The sequence below is a fragment of the Carassius auratus genome, chromosome 36 (genome assembly GCF_003368295.1).
Source record: "Carassius auratus strain Wakin chromosome 36, ASM336829v1, whole genome shotgun sequence".
Taxonomy (NCBI): domain Eukaryota; kingdom Metazoa; phylum Chordata; class Actinopteri; order Cypriniformes; family Cyprinidae; genus Carassius; species Carassius auratus.
The window spans coordinates 797,254-812,976 of NC_039278.1; the positions used below are offsets into that span (position 1 = coordinate 797,254).

At 41.3% G+C, this 15,723-nt stretch overlaps 2 protein-coding genes across 3 annotated transcripts in view; both read left to right on the forward strand.

The window, feature by feature from the left end:
* The window catches only part of LOC113054912 (cyclin-dependent kinase 4-like), a 9,104-nt gene extending 2,295 nt beyond the window's left edge, over positions 1 to 6,809 (forward strand). The window contains exons 3-8 of the mRNA XM_026220701.1: positions 4,026 to 4,161; positions 4,689 to 4,856; positions 4,936 to 5,045; positions 5,614 to 5,664; positions 5,750 to 5,885; positions 6,314 to 6,809. Coding sequence (XP_026076486.1) covers positions 4,026 to 4,161; positions 4,689 to 4,856; positions 4,936 to 5,045; positions 5,614 to 5,664; positions 5,750 to 5,885; positions 6,314 to 6,388 — 676 coding nt within the window. The 3' untranslated portion in view covers positions 6,389 to 6,809. The remainder of the gene's footprint in view (positions 1 to 4,025; positions 4,162 to 4,688; positions 4,857 to 4,935; positions 5,046 to 5,613; positions 5,665 to 5,749; positions 5,886 to 6,313) is intronic.
* A 6,389-nt stretch (positions 6,810 to 13,198) lies between these two features.
* The window catches only part of LOC113054913 (engulfment and cell motility protein 2), a 52,876-nt gene continuing 50,351 nt past the window's right edge, over positions 13,199 to 15,723 (forward strand). The window contains exons 1-3 of one of the 2 annotated variants that reach the window (XM_026220703.1): positions 13,199 to 13,407; positions 14,742 to 14,910; positions 15,136 to 15,176. In XM_026220703.1, the coding sequence (XP_026076488.1) occupies positions 14,803 to 14,910; positions 15,136 to 15,176 (149 nt within the window). In that variant the 5' untranslated portion in view covers positions 13,199 to 13,407; positions 14,742 to 14,802. The remainder of the gene's footprint in view (positions 13,408 to 14,741; positions 14,911 to 15,135; positions 15,177 to 15,723) is intronic. The other variant, XM_026220704.1, reaches the window with a different exon arrangement.

Below are 15,723 nucleotides of genomic sequence, written 5' to 3' on the forward strand. Positions count from 1 at the left end.
TATAGTCAGTGCAACTTATATGTTGTTTTCCTCGTCATGACGTATTTTTGGACTGATGCAAATTATACTCAGGTGAGACTTACACTCCGAAAAATACGGTAATCGGCCTTGATAACCTGTCTCTGAAATGGTATTTAGGAGTGATTGATTTAATGACTTCAGTAATGAAAGCTTCCTGCATACCAGAGTCAAAGGTGCTCACAACACCTCTCTACACTCCTCTGTCATCATAACAGCATCTGGTGTGTTAGCAGACAGAAGAGAGAAGAGTTCAGAGTCACTGTTCAGATACTGGAACATGGATGAGTTTACACAGGAAGGTTTGTGAGGAACCTGAGCTGTAGGAACCAGATAGAAAGGTTGAGTCTAGTTAGTTTACTGTGAAAATAACAACGTCCTCGCTGAGTGCAGTATTCTTGAGGAGTGAGTGAGAAACAGAGTGATCAGCCGAGGGAAGACGAGCAAGTTTTCCCTGAAGGTCCAGTCCAGTGTTGTTTGAGTCCACCGGGCACCTGTAGATGTCAGCAGGGGTTAGATCCACCGAACGCAGCTGTTGCTCTGACATAGATCAGGGGTCAGTGATGATGTCAGACTCCAGAGACACTCCTGTTCTTACACAGAGGTCATTCAGGTCCGGCCAGTCTGACCAGACACCTAAACCAGCCGAGTGAGTGTCCAGTGTCCTGCTGAGTCTTCTTTTGAAGCCAAGGAAGTGTGGCTCTGAGTCTGTGGCTAACAGCACCCTGTGTCTCCTGAGATCCAGGAACAGAGAGGACCGAGCCAACTCCCTAACGTCTCCGTCATCATTGTTCAACATGTTCAGAAGATGGGAAATCCGCGTGCTGATATAAACCCATATCACGTTCGGCTCCCCCAACCCTCCTTCCCATTGGACGTCCCGTGTGCTGTGTGTATTCAGTCCAAACCACTTTCGCTCTAAGCTCACTGTTGTGTTATTCATTTGGCTCAGCACTTTCAGCTGGATATGAACGCTAGAACAGATGTTGTAGTTTAAACACTGTCTAACAGCCTCCAGCTTCATGATCCGTGGCAGTGGACATTTATCAGTCAGGTCCAGCCTGCTTGTGAACTCTGACAACATGATGTTCACTTGCTCTTTCCATTCTCCTGCAATATTGATTTAATGCCCAAGATGAGTGTATGTCTCATGAAGAGAATATACACGAATAGGTTTTGTTGTTACTGTAAACACTGGATGTTGTCAGATTTCGAGTGGTACCCCCGGTTCCCTCCACTCCTCCTCTCGTTCAGAACAGCACATTGTGACTCCGTAATCTCCAGGCCTGACCATTTCAGAAAAGAACCTGTTCTGGCTAGCATGTTTTTAATTATGCTCTCTCCTCTGGAGGTGATCTGGACATCATCTGCATAGCCCTGTACTGGGATCAGGGACATCACACCTGGCGGGCACACGGACACATTCACTTTAAACACTGGTTGATGGAAATTACATTTACATTACATTACATTTAGTCATTTAGCAGATGATTTTATCCAAAGCGACTTACAAACGAGGACAATGGAAGCAATAAAAAACAACAAAAAGAGCAATGATATATAAGTGCTATAACAAGACTCAGTTAGCTTAAAAGCAGTACACTACACAAGGGCAAACCCGATTCCAAAAAAAGTCAGGACACTGTACAAATTGTGAATAAAAACAGAATGCAATAATGCAAGTGAAGTAACAAATTTAGGTAAGTGGGTGCAGAGCCAGTGGTAGTTTTGTAGGCAAACATCAATGCCTTGACTTGTATGCGAGCAGCTATAGGAAGCCAGTGCAAAGTGATTGGTTGGAAGACCTGCCAAGAGGGCAAAGCAAGTTTATTTATATAGCACATTTTGTACACAATGATAATTCAAAGTGATTAACATAAAATAAAGTAAAATAGTCATAAAGAAAAATAATACAAAAATTAAAAAAAAATTAAAACTTTGGAAGTTATTTAAAAATTTACTTATTTATTTAAAATGAATTTAAAACTAATTTTACATTAAGAAAAAGATTTTACATAAAATACGTAAAATACAGTGCAATCGGTTCAGACATCGCACAGTGCTCATTCAATAAATGCACAGCTAAACAGATGGGTTTTGAGTCTAGATTTAAATGTGACTAGTGTTTTAGCACATCTGATCTCTTCTGGAAGCTGATTCCAACTGCGGGCAGCATAGTAACTAAAGGAGGACTCCCCTTGTTTTGTGTGAACCCTTGGTATTTCTAACTGACTTGATCCTAGTGATCTGAGTGCTCTGTTTATATTCAGTGAGCATATCTGCAATATATTTTGGTCCTAGGTCATTTATTGACTTATATACGAGTAAAAGTACTTTAAAATCAATCCTAAATGTAACTGGAAGCCAGTCTAAGGACCTGAGGACTGGTGTGATATGCTCAGATTTTCTGGTTCTAGTCAGAATCCTGGCAGCAGCGTTCTGGATGAGCTGCAGCTGTCTAATGGTCTTTTTGGGAAGGCCGGTGAGGAGCCCATTACAATAGTCCACCCTGCTGCTGATAAAGGCATGAACAAGTTTCTCCAAGTCTTGACTGGAAACAAAACATCTAATTCTTGCAATGTTTTGTAAATGATAGTATGCTGATTTAGTTACTGCTTTGACATGACTACTGAAACTAAGGTCTGTCTCCAGAATCACACCAAGATTCCTGTCTTGATTTTTAGTTGTTTGACCCCTAGAGTCACCGTATGCATTCACCTTGAACACTTCATCTTTGTTTCCAAATGCAATGACTTCAGTTCTTCCCTTGTTTAACTGAAGAAAGTTCTGGCACATCCAACTATTAATTTCATCAATGCATTGGCAGAGGGAGTCAATGGGGCTGTAGTCATTTGGAGATAAGGCTAGGTAAATTTGGGTATCATCAGCATAGCTGTGATAGGCAATTTGGTTCTTTCTCATTATTTGACTTAGTGGAAGCATATACAGGCTAAACAAGAGTGGTGCAAGAATTGACCCTTGTGGGACTCCGCATGTCATGGACATCCACTTAGACTTATGCTCTCCTAGACTCACATAATAGCCTCTCCCTTCTAAGTATGATCTGAACCATTTGAGATCCATCCCAGAAAGCCCGACCCAATTTTCCAGTCTCTCTAGTAGTATGTTATGATCAACAGTGTCAAACGCAGCACTGAGATCTAGCAATGCCAGCACCAATATTTTGCCAGAATCACAATTTAAGCGAATATCATTTATTATCTTAATGAGTGCTGTCTCTGTGCTCATTTTAAATCAGCATCTTCAAAAAGCTGATCAGCAGAAAGCAGCATGAAGTGCTCCAAGATTTCTTGGTAAACTTTGGTTTTCAACAAAACACAATGAACCCCAAATCATCACAGACTGTGGAAACTTAAGACTGGACTGGAATGTGCTGGAGCAGAGCAGCTGGACTGAGTCTTGTGCTGCTGGCATCACAGTGTGATGAGAGGCGTAATATTTCCCTCACACGCTTGAGGCATTCGGCCAATCACCAGAACGATGAGCGTTGTTAAAATCTAGGTGATTCAGAAGGCGGGACATAGAGGAGAAACTATAATGTACAGGATGTGGAAAATAATGTGTGTTTTTTTTACTTAAATTGGGTAAACACATTTCATTACAACAAGTACACAAAATAATGTTCTTTTTAGTGATGTCATGTGACCCTTTTAAATAAATGTTGTCCTTTTATGAGAATTTTTACCTTTATAAGAACAATTTACTCTAACTTTAATTAAATCTATGCGTCATCTTTTTAGGCAAATTCTTACATTTTAATCATTAAATTAAATTCAGATAGTAAGAGAATACAGACCTGTCACCAATCAAATGAAATCAGAATCAACACAATCTGTGTTTGCAGAGGAACAGATTCTGCATCTGAAGTGGCTGTGAGATGCTTTCACACAGCACATGACAGCACTTACAAGTGTATAATTCATGTTTTGATGTCAGAATGTTGAATAATGTGAAATGATTTTGTGGGGAATGGTGTGTGTGTTCAGGCTGATGGACGTGTGCGCCACACTGAGAACAGACCAGGAAACTAAAGTGACTCTAGTGTTTGAGCACGTGGACCAGGACCTCAGGACGTTCCTGGAGAAGGTGCCAGCACCTGGACTGCCCATCCAGCAGATCAGAGTAAGATCACACCCAGACGGACTGAGCAGTGTGAACTACGTGTGGAGGTTTAGTGTGTCCAATATTTGTTTGTGGTTCAGTGATTTAAGATTTAAGCAGGACTTCAGTCCACTAGTTCAGACACTCCCGAACGTTTCATTGCAGCCATGAGGTGTAAAATATCTCCTGGATGTTTCCCTTGACTGTTCATGAGGGCCTTTCCCAAAAGCATCGTTAGCTAACTATGGTCACAATTCCCATTGAACTCTGTTGGTTATGACAGACATTGATTTTGGGAAACGCACCACAGAAAGACTTGTGTTTTTGTTACATAAAAAAAAATTCAGCATTTGCATGAAAACACTCAAGAGGTTAATACTTTTATTTGGCAAGGACACATTAAATTGATCAAAAGTGAGATGTGGTTACCTTGCATTAATAACTCCGTACATACACTGCCAGTTCACCTCAGTTTAACATTTAAGCAAAGCCTAGCCCCACAGTGCACAGGTGCTCTTTAACAAGGACCCGTCTGATGTGTGCTGCAGGATCTGATGCAGCAGCTGCTGTGTGGTCTGGCGTTCCTGCACTCCAATCTAGTTCTCCATCGGGACCTGAAGCCGGAGAACATCCTGGTGACCAGCAGAGGGCAGGTGAAGCTGGCTGACTTCGGGCTGGCGCGGATCTACAGCTGCCACATGGCGCTCACACCGGTGGTGAGACCACACACACACACACACACACACACGCTCTCTCACACACACCCCGCTGACGCGCTCCTCTCTCGCTGCTCAGGTGGTGACGCTGTGGTATCGCTCTCCGGAGGTGCTGCTCCAGACCACCTACGCCACACCGCTGGACATCTGGAGCACCGGCTGCATCTTCGCTGAGATGTTCAGACGCACGTGAGTCTGAGAGCCAGGCTCATCCAGTTCAGAGCGTCGTCCAGGTGGCTCACGTGTTCGTGCACATCAGACTGTCACATCTAAAGATGCTGCTTCACCAGTGTCCAGTAAATGATGAACCGCTCCATAAGAATTAGCTTGATTACTGACATCTGATTCAGAACAGTCAATATAGAGATTTTACAATACTCTGACTAAAATTCAGCATCAGTCAACCGATTAAAATATTAGTGCAAACCAATTTCAGTATATTCAATAACAGATGCAAGCAGTTACCATGTTTTGCAGTTGAATGCAGTCTGTTTAATGAAGTAAAATAATCTGAAATGCATGACTTTTTTTAAGATTGCATGCCGATACTTTTTCATTTATCAGACGCTTTTATCTAGAGCGATTGAATTAATCTGAGAGACATTGCTAGGTCATATATTCACAGCAGCTTTGAATGTGGCTCATCCACTCTGAATATAAATCTGCAAGCTTTCTTGTGAAAGTTTTGATAATGGCTCTATTTTCCCATCAGGTCTGTTGGTTCTCACATTGATTAATGATTTCTCTCATCTTTCAGACCTCTCTTCTGTGGAGATTCAGAGGTGGACCAGCTGAGCAAGATTTTCTCGTATGTAAACACACACACACACACACACACTGATGGAGAGCAGCATCATTACACGAGTGATCATTAATCTACATGTGACTGACAGAGTGATCGGCCTGCCGGCTGAAGACCAGTGGCCCGATGATGTCACTCTGTCCTGGAAGAACTTCAGCCCCCAGACCCCTCGGCCAATCACAGACTGCGTTCCTGAGATCACTGAGAAGGGGGCGGAGCTCTTATTGGTGCGTGTGCATTAGTGTCACTTCACATAGAGCTGCAGTTTTACCAGAGTAAAGCCATAAGAAAACAGCTTGAACCGTATCGTTAGGGGCAAAGAAATCAAACATTCTCACTTCAGAAACTCTTTTGAATCTGGGTTAATATTGTTGAAAACTTTTCATTACTGAAATGAACTGAAATAAAATATATAATTATATCATATCAGCTAGTTACCAAGACATTTTCTTTAATCTAAAATACTAAAACAACTAAAGCTGAATAAAAATAATAAAAATACTTATGTTAAATTTAAGATATTAAATGTAAGAAAATCTGATCGTCAAAACTATAATAAGACCAGAGTAGTATACTGAATGGATCTTGAATGTCTGGCTGGTTTCTGCACACAGTAACTAAATGAATACCAGAGACTCTTATTCTGTCTCAACAGGAAATGCTGACGTTCGACCCGTTGAAGCGAATCTCAGCACTGAATGCTTTGGAGCATCCGTTCTTCACTGAATGAGAGCTTTATTCCCATCAGGTCACAGCTGTCTGTCTGTGAGCCGAGCCAGTGTTCTCCGTGTTCATTCATGATAGACTTCAACTGTTAAGTGTCATATTGCTCTGCCTTTACTGTGCATTGTGGCTCAGTGGAACATTATCATTAGCAGGTGCTACCACTCCACCTTTCATTTCTGTGTGTGTGTGTGTGTGTGAGACTCTTATCCCGTGTCCAGCATCAGTGTTCTGGTTTCACTGCCGCTCTGTATGTTTTGCAGCAGACCAAATCTAGGTAAACAGCCTCTAAAGGTCACTGATTAGTGATCAGGATAGCAAACTCTGCTTAGACTGACGCAAAACAAAACCACCATTATAGTCAAAATAGTGACTTCCTCATTTCTATACGTTCTTGTCCAACTGTAATAAAATGATTTGTTTATAAATATGTGTGGATTTAATATTTTTTTAGTTTAATCATCAGCTGTTCTATGAGACCTGGCGGTGAAATAAAGCGGCTGCGCTGAATGAAATGGGTTGTAATTAGTGTTGGCGTTATCGGCGTTAATGTGAGACTCTTATCGGGCGATTGAAGAAAAACATCTCCGTTAATCTATTCTCAAAGTTGGGTTGGGAGCTGAGTCTATACTAGGTGAGCTATGACGACTTTCATCTTGATATTTTAGCGCGGATGTATACCTAGCCGAATCTGTAGGGGGCGAGAACGAGTCTTTAAACCTGTGTGTATACCTACTGTGAAGTTACCACATCAAACGTGACGTGCTAACATGGATGCAGCTGAAGCCGCCGGGCTTGCTTCAGGGGATTATTTTAAAGAAGCTTCCCAATGGAAACCTCGACAAGACGCACGTCTGTTTCACACATACTCCGTCTGCAGTGCGTGTGCGTTACGTATGTGGTGCAGAAGCAGCACGGACTCATACTCATTGTGCTTTCACACAGGACACGTTTGCAGTCCGCTCCTCGGTACGTGAACAATCCTGGGACACACTGACGGACCGCAACCACGTGAACACTGGAATCCGTTAACATGGGTGCGTAAAGAAATACGAAACGCATACGCACTGCAGACGGCGTATGTGTGAAACAGGCGTAAGGTTGTTTGCACCTTGTGCAATGAGGAAAAACAGAAGAAAAAACAATAGAGGGATATATACATCATTTCCCCCAAGTGTGTATACAGTATATGTACAGTATGTATGGTCAGTGATTGTTTACAGTGTGCAGTCCATTTCTACCAGTGTTTTTTTAAAGTCTCGATAGACGATGGTCAGGTCAGGTCTGACACACAGCTGATCCTGCTCTTACTCTGTCTCCACTCACTTTTCTTTCACTTTTTCTGCTGCCGTCGTGATCATGGTGGTGAGTATAATGATTTAGACCTAACAGAGCTTCATGAGAAGAAGTGTGTGTCTCTCTGAGGAAATCAAGGGGTAATCAGGGAAGCATGTATTAAAGACCCCATGAAAATCCAGACGACAGCTCTCTGTGCTCTTAAACTCTTTCACATGCACAGTATCTCGCTTGTGGAACAACAGACTCAAATATTGCTGACTCCGATTCATTTGTACATCTGATATGCAATCATGTCACGTTTACACGGAGCATTGGTTCACACTGAGAATGAATGAAGTGCAAACTTACACACATACACTGCTGGTCTCTAAAGCCAGTTCAGACTCTGGTGTCCTGATCATGTTCGTAATCACACACACTTCTCGTGTTGAACTGAAGTAAATCAAGGTCAGCAGCACCAACACTGGGAAATAAAGTGAGATTAAATCTATAAGTCCTCAGTATTGACTGTAGTTAATGGTTTGATGATGGCTGTTGATTAGATGTGGTGGGTCTTAAATAGTGTTCAGATGAATGGTTTGGTCAGTGGAGTCCAGTCGCTCTGTGTTTGTGCAGGTGCTAAGGATGGAAGGATATGACATCATTCTTCAGCGGGAAACAAGAGGCCGCTGATGATGGGTAATGACAGATTTATTCAGTGACACTAATTCTATGCAGAGATTTCTCTGAGCTCTTATGTTCAGAGTCACATCATAGCTGGGGGCGTGGTGTGTGGGCGGAGTCAGCATGGGGCAAACTGAGCCATATTGGGACAGATTGTCCATACACTATCTGTGACTGGGCAAACGACCCAGTGCAATGGCCAGAGGTTTGTTTGTTACCTGATTGAGTCTCCAGGTAAGAGACAGCTAATCTTAGATGATTCCGTCTATCTATAGTATAGTATCCCAGTGTCATCTTACTGTCTATTGCTATCCCTGTTCCTCAAAGCTGTGATGTAAAAGACTAATATGTCTATGTTTATGCTCATCACATTACTCAAGAGTTATTAAAGTTAGCTTGTATTTAGTGTGCTATATCGCACCGAAATCTGCTCACAGAGCAACATGAAGAATTACAGGTCCCTGGAGGCTCACAGTTTTTTTTTTGTGTTTTTTTTTTAACCAGTGGCTTTGTGGGAGTGGTTTTACATCACAGAATATCAGGGAGCAACATTTATTCATTTTGTTGTGATGTGAAGCCATCTGGGCTGCTGAATAGCCCCATCAGGCGATGGCACGGTAATGACAGGTCATTGTGACTGCACGGCAGGGTAAGTGGTGTAAGCCCATCTGGAGTGCATATGAATATTAAACGTGATGTTTCATATGTTGTATTTCCATGACTACTGTTTTTCTTTCAGTCTGGGAGAGACGTGTTCCCATGTGGCTGCTGTTCTTTTTAAATTAGATGCTTGAGTAAGGATGGAGTTTAATAAAGTCCAATCAGATTTGTATGAAAACAATTGAGCCTAGACTCGTGGCAGAAACAACTTGTTACTCTGAGCAAACACCACCAGGAGGAAAAAAGAAAAAGAAAAGCCCCAATCCCAAAAGGCTCTTCTTCACAGCAGCTGCCATTTTTAACATGCTAGCTGACAGATCACTTATTCACGGTTACCATGGTTTAACTATAGTAATAATGTTTTGTTGTTGTTGTTGTTGTTGTTTTTAATCTGCAGGGTTAATTCTTGTAAGGAAATAATCAGCTCTCCGTTCCTCTCCCTGGTCGACAAAGAAAGTCCCTTCCCTCATTGGAACTAAAATATGGGTGTGCTGACTTATTCAGTACAGGAGGACTTCTGCAATAACATTTGGATAAAACAAAGTTACCTCTTAAGAAGAACCGACTACACACATACACATGACGAGATATAGGCTTCCACAACTGTCCTGATGAATCCTGATAGCCTGCAGACACTTGTTCTCCTTGCTGGCTCCGTGTGTCCATTTGGCAGTATATAGACTTAATATCTGGGTTTATTAGAGGTGGAAAATGTCACACAGCAACTCTTCCCGCTTTATATGTTACCCTTGGGAGATATCATCAGGAAACATGGTGTTAGCTTTCACTGTTATGCTGATGATACTCAGCTCTATATTTCTTCGCGGACACCAATTTGGAAAACTAATGGAATGCATAGTCGATATAAAAAATTGGATGACGAGTAATTTCTTACTGCTAAATTCAGAAAAAACAGAGGTGTTAATTATAGTACCTAAAAACTCTGCTTGTAATAACCTAGAACACTGTCTAAGACTTGATGGTTGCTCTGTCAATTCTTCGTCATCAGTTAGGAACCTAGGTGTGCTACTTGATGGCAATCTTTCCTTAGAAAGCCACGTTTCTAGCATTTGTAAAACTGCATTTTTCCATCTCAAAAATATATCTAAATTACGGCCTATGCTCTCAATGTCAAATGCAGAAATGTTAATCCATGCATTTATGACTTCAAGGTTAGATTATTGTAATGCTTTATTGGGTGGTTGTTCTGCACGCTTAGTAAACAAACTACAGCTAGTCCAAAATGCAGCAGCAAGAGTTCTTACTAGAACCAGGAAGTATGACCATATTAGCCCGGTCCTGTCCACACTGCACTGGCTCCCTATCAAACATCGTATAGATTTTAAAATATTATTACTTATAAAGCCCTGAATGGTTTAGCACCTCAGTATTTGAATGAGCTCCTTTTACATAATACTCCTCTACTTCCGCTACGTTCTCAAAACTCAGGCAATTTGATAATACCTAGAATATCAAAATCAACTGTTCACCCTGAATCTCTTTATGATACTGAATATTGCTGTTATCCACATCATCTGCTGCTCCATGGATGTACCTGACTAGCACATCTCTGCTATGTTTGTCTGAAATGTAACTACGCCTGCCCTGTCTGGGGAACATGGGTGAGCTGCACTATATTCTGCTAGTTAAATAGTATAGATAATAAAGCTTTAAACACCACCTGACTTCTGAACTTGCTCTTATATGACTGATCTGCACTTGTGGCAGACTGATGAAGGACATGCCTTTCCAGCTGAAGATGTTTCCTGTGCAGTTTCTGAACATATGTTTAATGACATCTGCAATGTAATGCTGTCATTACGCTGGCTTCATCACAGATGGTGTTAATGACAGATGTGATGAGATGGTTGGGCTGTCCTGTGATGTCATTCATCTGAGAGTGAAGTTTGAGGAAAGTAAGTAATTAGGTATCTCTTCATAAACAAAGTCATTGCTTCTGCTTTGACTGTTATCATGATGTCCAGCTCACATGCAGATCTGCTGGAGAAGAGGAATGTCTGAGTCACATGGGGTGCCTCAAGGCTCAATATTCTGTCCCCTACTGTTCTCCTTAAACAGCCTCGCTGGTGCATGATCATCATGGTACATGGGCTTCCTGTCAGAATATGCAGCTCAGCTCCTTGTCTATTTCAAGACTGGACTACTACAATGCTGTTTTAGCCAACTAGAACAACTACCAAAGTTGTGTTCATACCATGTCATAATTACTGTAATTTTGAGATAACACGTACTCTGAGCCATCCACGTCCTCAGACTCTGAATAATGTGTTTCTATGGCACCATCAATGAATCTGTGGTGGTCAGGTGGTACAGCGGTCACATGGTTCAAGTTGTGGCTCTCAGATCATTGCCAGCTTTCAAGTTGTAATTTTGAGTTCCTTTGAGCATGTTCACGCTTCAGTGATGATGGTGTTGCCATAGAAACACCTAGTCTGTCACTAGAAGTAGGCTACACCCCCTCAATTCTGCTGCCAGCTATGGCCACTGAACGAGTGATGCCTTGTTCCTTCACTGTTTCCAAAACCTTCATCGTCTCTGCTCCTCTCTGGTGGAATGAGGTGCTAACCTCCAGCCTGACTGCTGAGATCATCACCGCTTTCAAGAAGCAGCTTTTGCACAAGCATTTAACCAAAGCGCTTACTATTACACCCCAAGTCATAAAGGTTTGGAATGACAAGAATCTGAACAAATTATGATAGAAAAACAGAAGGAAATATTTATTTTAAGATTATGAATTATTTTCCCAAAACTTTTTTTGTCAGCCAAACCTCTTTGATCTAAAATAGTTACTTGAAGTTGGCCTGAATTTGTAAACTTATTTAACTTGAAAAACATATTTGCATGTTCTCGGTTTTCTGATGTTGATTATGACATTCCGGGAAACAAATCAAATATTTCTTTGTAGTTTCGTATTTTAATTGGGTTGTTTTTATTTTGAAGTGTATTAGCTTTCGTTAGTGTTATCAGCACACAAAGCCCAGTTTGGGAACACATGTCCAGAATGAAATTTTCATAACAATTCAAAGCAGTATTGCAAGCATTATAATGCAATATTAGCTAATATAAGAGACACCATCAGTGTCAGAAGATTATCTGTCCAGTTGCTGGCCGATGCTGAGTCCATCACGGGGCTTATATCATCACATGTAGATCTTATATTCATTGGTTTCCATGACGACCCATGAAGAAATACTGAAGCTGTATCCATAACAACTGCTTGCATTACAAAACAGTATAAAAGCAAGGAAGATCTAGAGATGACATAAGAGAACATTAAATATGTTCAGCTGGTCTACGGTCAGAAAACTGCCAAACTTCATGTATGTGTGTCTGATGATGTATCTATGTGTGTGTGAGAGTTCATGTCAAAGTTTGACTGAAACACATGTACCCCAATACACACACACACAGATGCCATGTGATCTCCTGTAGGAGAGATCTGATGTGTGTGTGGTGTGTGATGTGTCTCTGCTGTGCTTCATTCTTATAGACTGCCCAGAGAGCACAGGCACGTCTGCAAGAGGACTGTTAAAGATGGCTTCATCCGGAGAGCATCTGCTGTGTACAAACATCAGATAGACTTCTGTAAGATGTCAGTTTCACATATCATAAACATCTTCTAAATGTCTATTTGACATCTGATAGGAAACATCAAACAGGTGTAATGCAGACTTCAGGTAGAGCCTCTGTGTGCTGTCAGGGTGGCCATCTGCATTATAAAACACTTGATTAAACAGATTTGAGTACATTTAATACAGTGTTCGAATTATTACATCATTGGCATTATAACCGAGTCATCTTTCCATTGGATTCTTAATCCTGTGTAAGTAAATGTTTTTATTTTTACATTATACATACTGATATACTGCAATCAATCTCCATATAACAAGGTTATTTTATTTATTTATTTTTTAATCTCAGCAGTAGTTTATGGTGTTTCATGTCACCAGTATCTGAAGTCAGTCATGATGAGCATTAGTGCTGATATTTCCAGTGCTTCTACAGAAACTCTACACACCTGTCTCGAGTCATGTCGTCGTTAACCAGATCTCGTCTTGGACTGCTGCTGTCTGCTGCTGCACTGAATCGTAGGGCGGGGCTTGAGCGCGTCGATCACTGCAGCTCGCGTGCTGATTGGCTGCTGTGAGGTGTGGGCGGGGTCCGACGGACGGCTGAATCATTCACCCACAGTTAGACAGATTAAAGCGATCTCTGTGCTGGATTGAACAGTGCGGGTCCCCGATCAGGTTTACAGCAGATGAATCGGTGATCATCAGAATGAAGAAGAGTGTGGAGGTGATGAAGAAGATGTGATGGCCTCCATCTGAACAGCAGCAGCTCACACATCGAGCGCAACTTCGCTGTATCATCGCTCGGTTTGGGGTAAGAGCATCGCGCAGATGAGAAACACACTCATACTGTGTGACTGTGGATCTCATCAGTGATATGTGTGCGATTCGCATGCATTTCAGCATTCACACTGAGCTCGTCTGCGAGTTAAAGCGGTGCGATTAGAATTCGCATTATATCGACGCCTATGGTCCGATGTAAACTCGTTATATAACGTTCATGTGTGCTGGTGTCATTGAGTGTTTGTGTCGTTCAGTCCTTCGTCTTCACTTGAGTCAGGTTAGTGACGCTAGTCGTCGGGTTAGTTATGACATAAACATTCAGAATCAGAGTTCTGTTTAGTAACCAGGGTCATTTACTTACTCGTTCAAATTAGACAGGTTTCCCACAGATGAATTTATGAAGAAGACTGGACGCAGTATCAGTTTACCTTAAATATTTCTCCTAAAATTCCTTTACAGAAAGAAAATGAGACTCACCTGAGTGAAGAGTTGACCGATCACAGCGAATGAATTAGTTTGATACTGTGCTGACCTGTAATCACTACTCCTGTTGAGTCGAGTAATGTGGGATGTGCAGAGACACACTAGTATCTGATCAGAGAGTCACACATCATGCACCCTGGAGGAATATTTGTCTTGCCAATTTAAAGCAATGTAATATTCCGTTGATTAACAGATTAAATCCACATTAAGAATCATCTTAAACTGAAATTAGATTTAATGTTCTTGTCATTTTAATCCCTTTTTGATACACCAGACTTTTCACACTTGAAATCATAAATTCAATGTAATTAAATTTGGTCAGCTCATGATTAAATTAAATAGTGAAGGTTAGAGATGTATCTTTGCTATAATGTCAGCGTCACTGGAAGTCTGTCTGCATGTCTGTAAGAAAGCATGTCAAAGTCATGTGCGTCTCGATGTGCTGGAGTGAGTGTCCTTCAATCAGTTTGTGAGAGAGGAAGAGAGCAGAGAACATGAGGAAGTGATGCTCGGACTACCAGCGAGAGAGAGAACCAGCTGCTCATGTGTACTTGTGCTGTTCCTGATGAAAACTGACCCTGGACCACATACACGCACGCACGCACGCATGCACACACACACACACACACACACACACACACACACACACACACACACACACACACACACACACAGACAGACAGTCATGAGGGTCCGTTGTTTGTAATATCTGAATAAATTAGCTTTCCATTGATGTGTGGCTTGTTAGGAGGAAATTACATTGTTCTTAGCAATGCATATTACTAATTAAGTTAAACTTAAATTAAGTTTTGATATGTTTATGTTAAGGAAATTTACTAAATATCTTCATGGAACATGATCTTTCCTTAAAAAAAATAAAAGAAAATATCTGATTGTGGGCGATACGCTGCTGAGTGTGCTGTTATGAGACGTCTGTGAGCTGATGGCGTGTGTTCTGGCCGTCCGGGCGGTCATGCCTCCTCCGTCTGACATGGTGAAGGTGGCCATCGAGTGGCCCGGAGTAAACGCTCAGCTCATCGAGATCGACCAGGTACTGCTTACTACACACACACTTCAGTTTGACCTGCTCTTATTTGCTCTCTCAAAGCTTCTCTGACATACATGTGTCATGCTGATATTTTACATCAATATACTGCTGAACATACAGAAGAAATGATGGAGAGATAGTGAAACCTGTGATTACTGGAGTATTTGAGGAGAAACGGTATGTGCTGTTTGAGATCCACAGGAGTGTGTGTGTGTGTGTGTGTTGCAGAAGAAGCCGCTGGCGTCCATCATTAGAGAAGTGTGTGATGGGTAAGTCATCTGAACTCACAGGAGTCTCTGATAGAGCTCTGAACGACCCCAGACGCATGACCCGATCCCAACCCAAGTCTTATTTCACTCATCGTTCATCAAAGTGAGATCTATCATCTCACATATATCAGATCAGATATATAAACTCACCAGTCCTGAGGTCCAAACTCAGAACTGAAATAACTCTGATTTTCAACTTGTTTTCCTCTGACTGTTTTTTGAAACTCTGCAGTTCTAAAAATAAAGAGATTCATAGATACTAAATTATAATTTTGATTTCAATAAAACCAGTAAATGTTAATGTTACCTTTTTTTTTTCAGTACATATTATTCACACAATTCCCAGGATAAATGGCTACACTGTGATATAAACCAATACTGGGATATTAAATGACAAATATTCTAAAAGAAAAATGCATAATTCTAAAAAAGAAAAAGAAAAAAAATAGATAAAGGTCAGATTTGTGACAAGGTAACTTATTTTTTTTTTATTCCGTGGCTTCCAGTGCTGTTTATGTAAAATCATCAAACACTTTTTTTTTTTCAT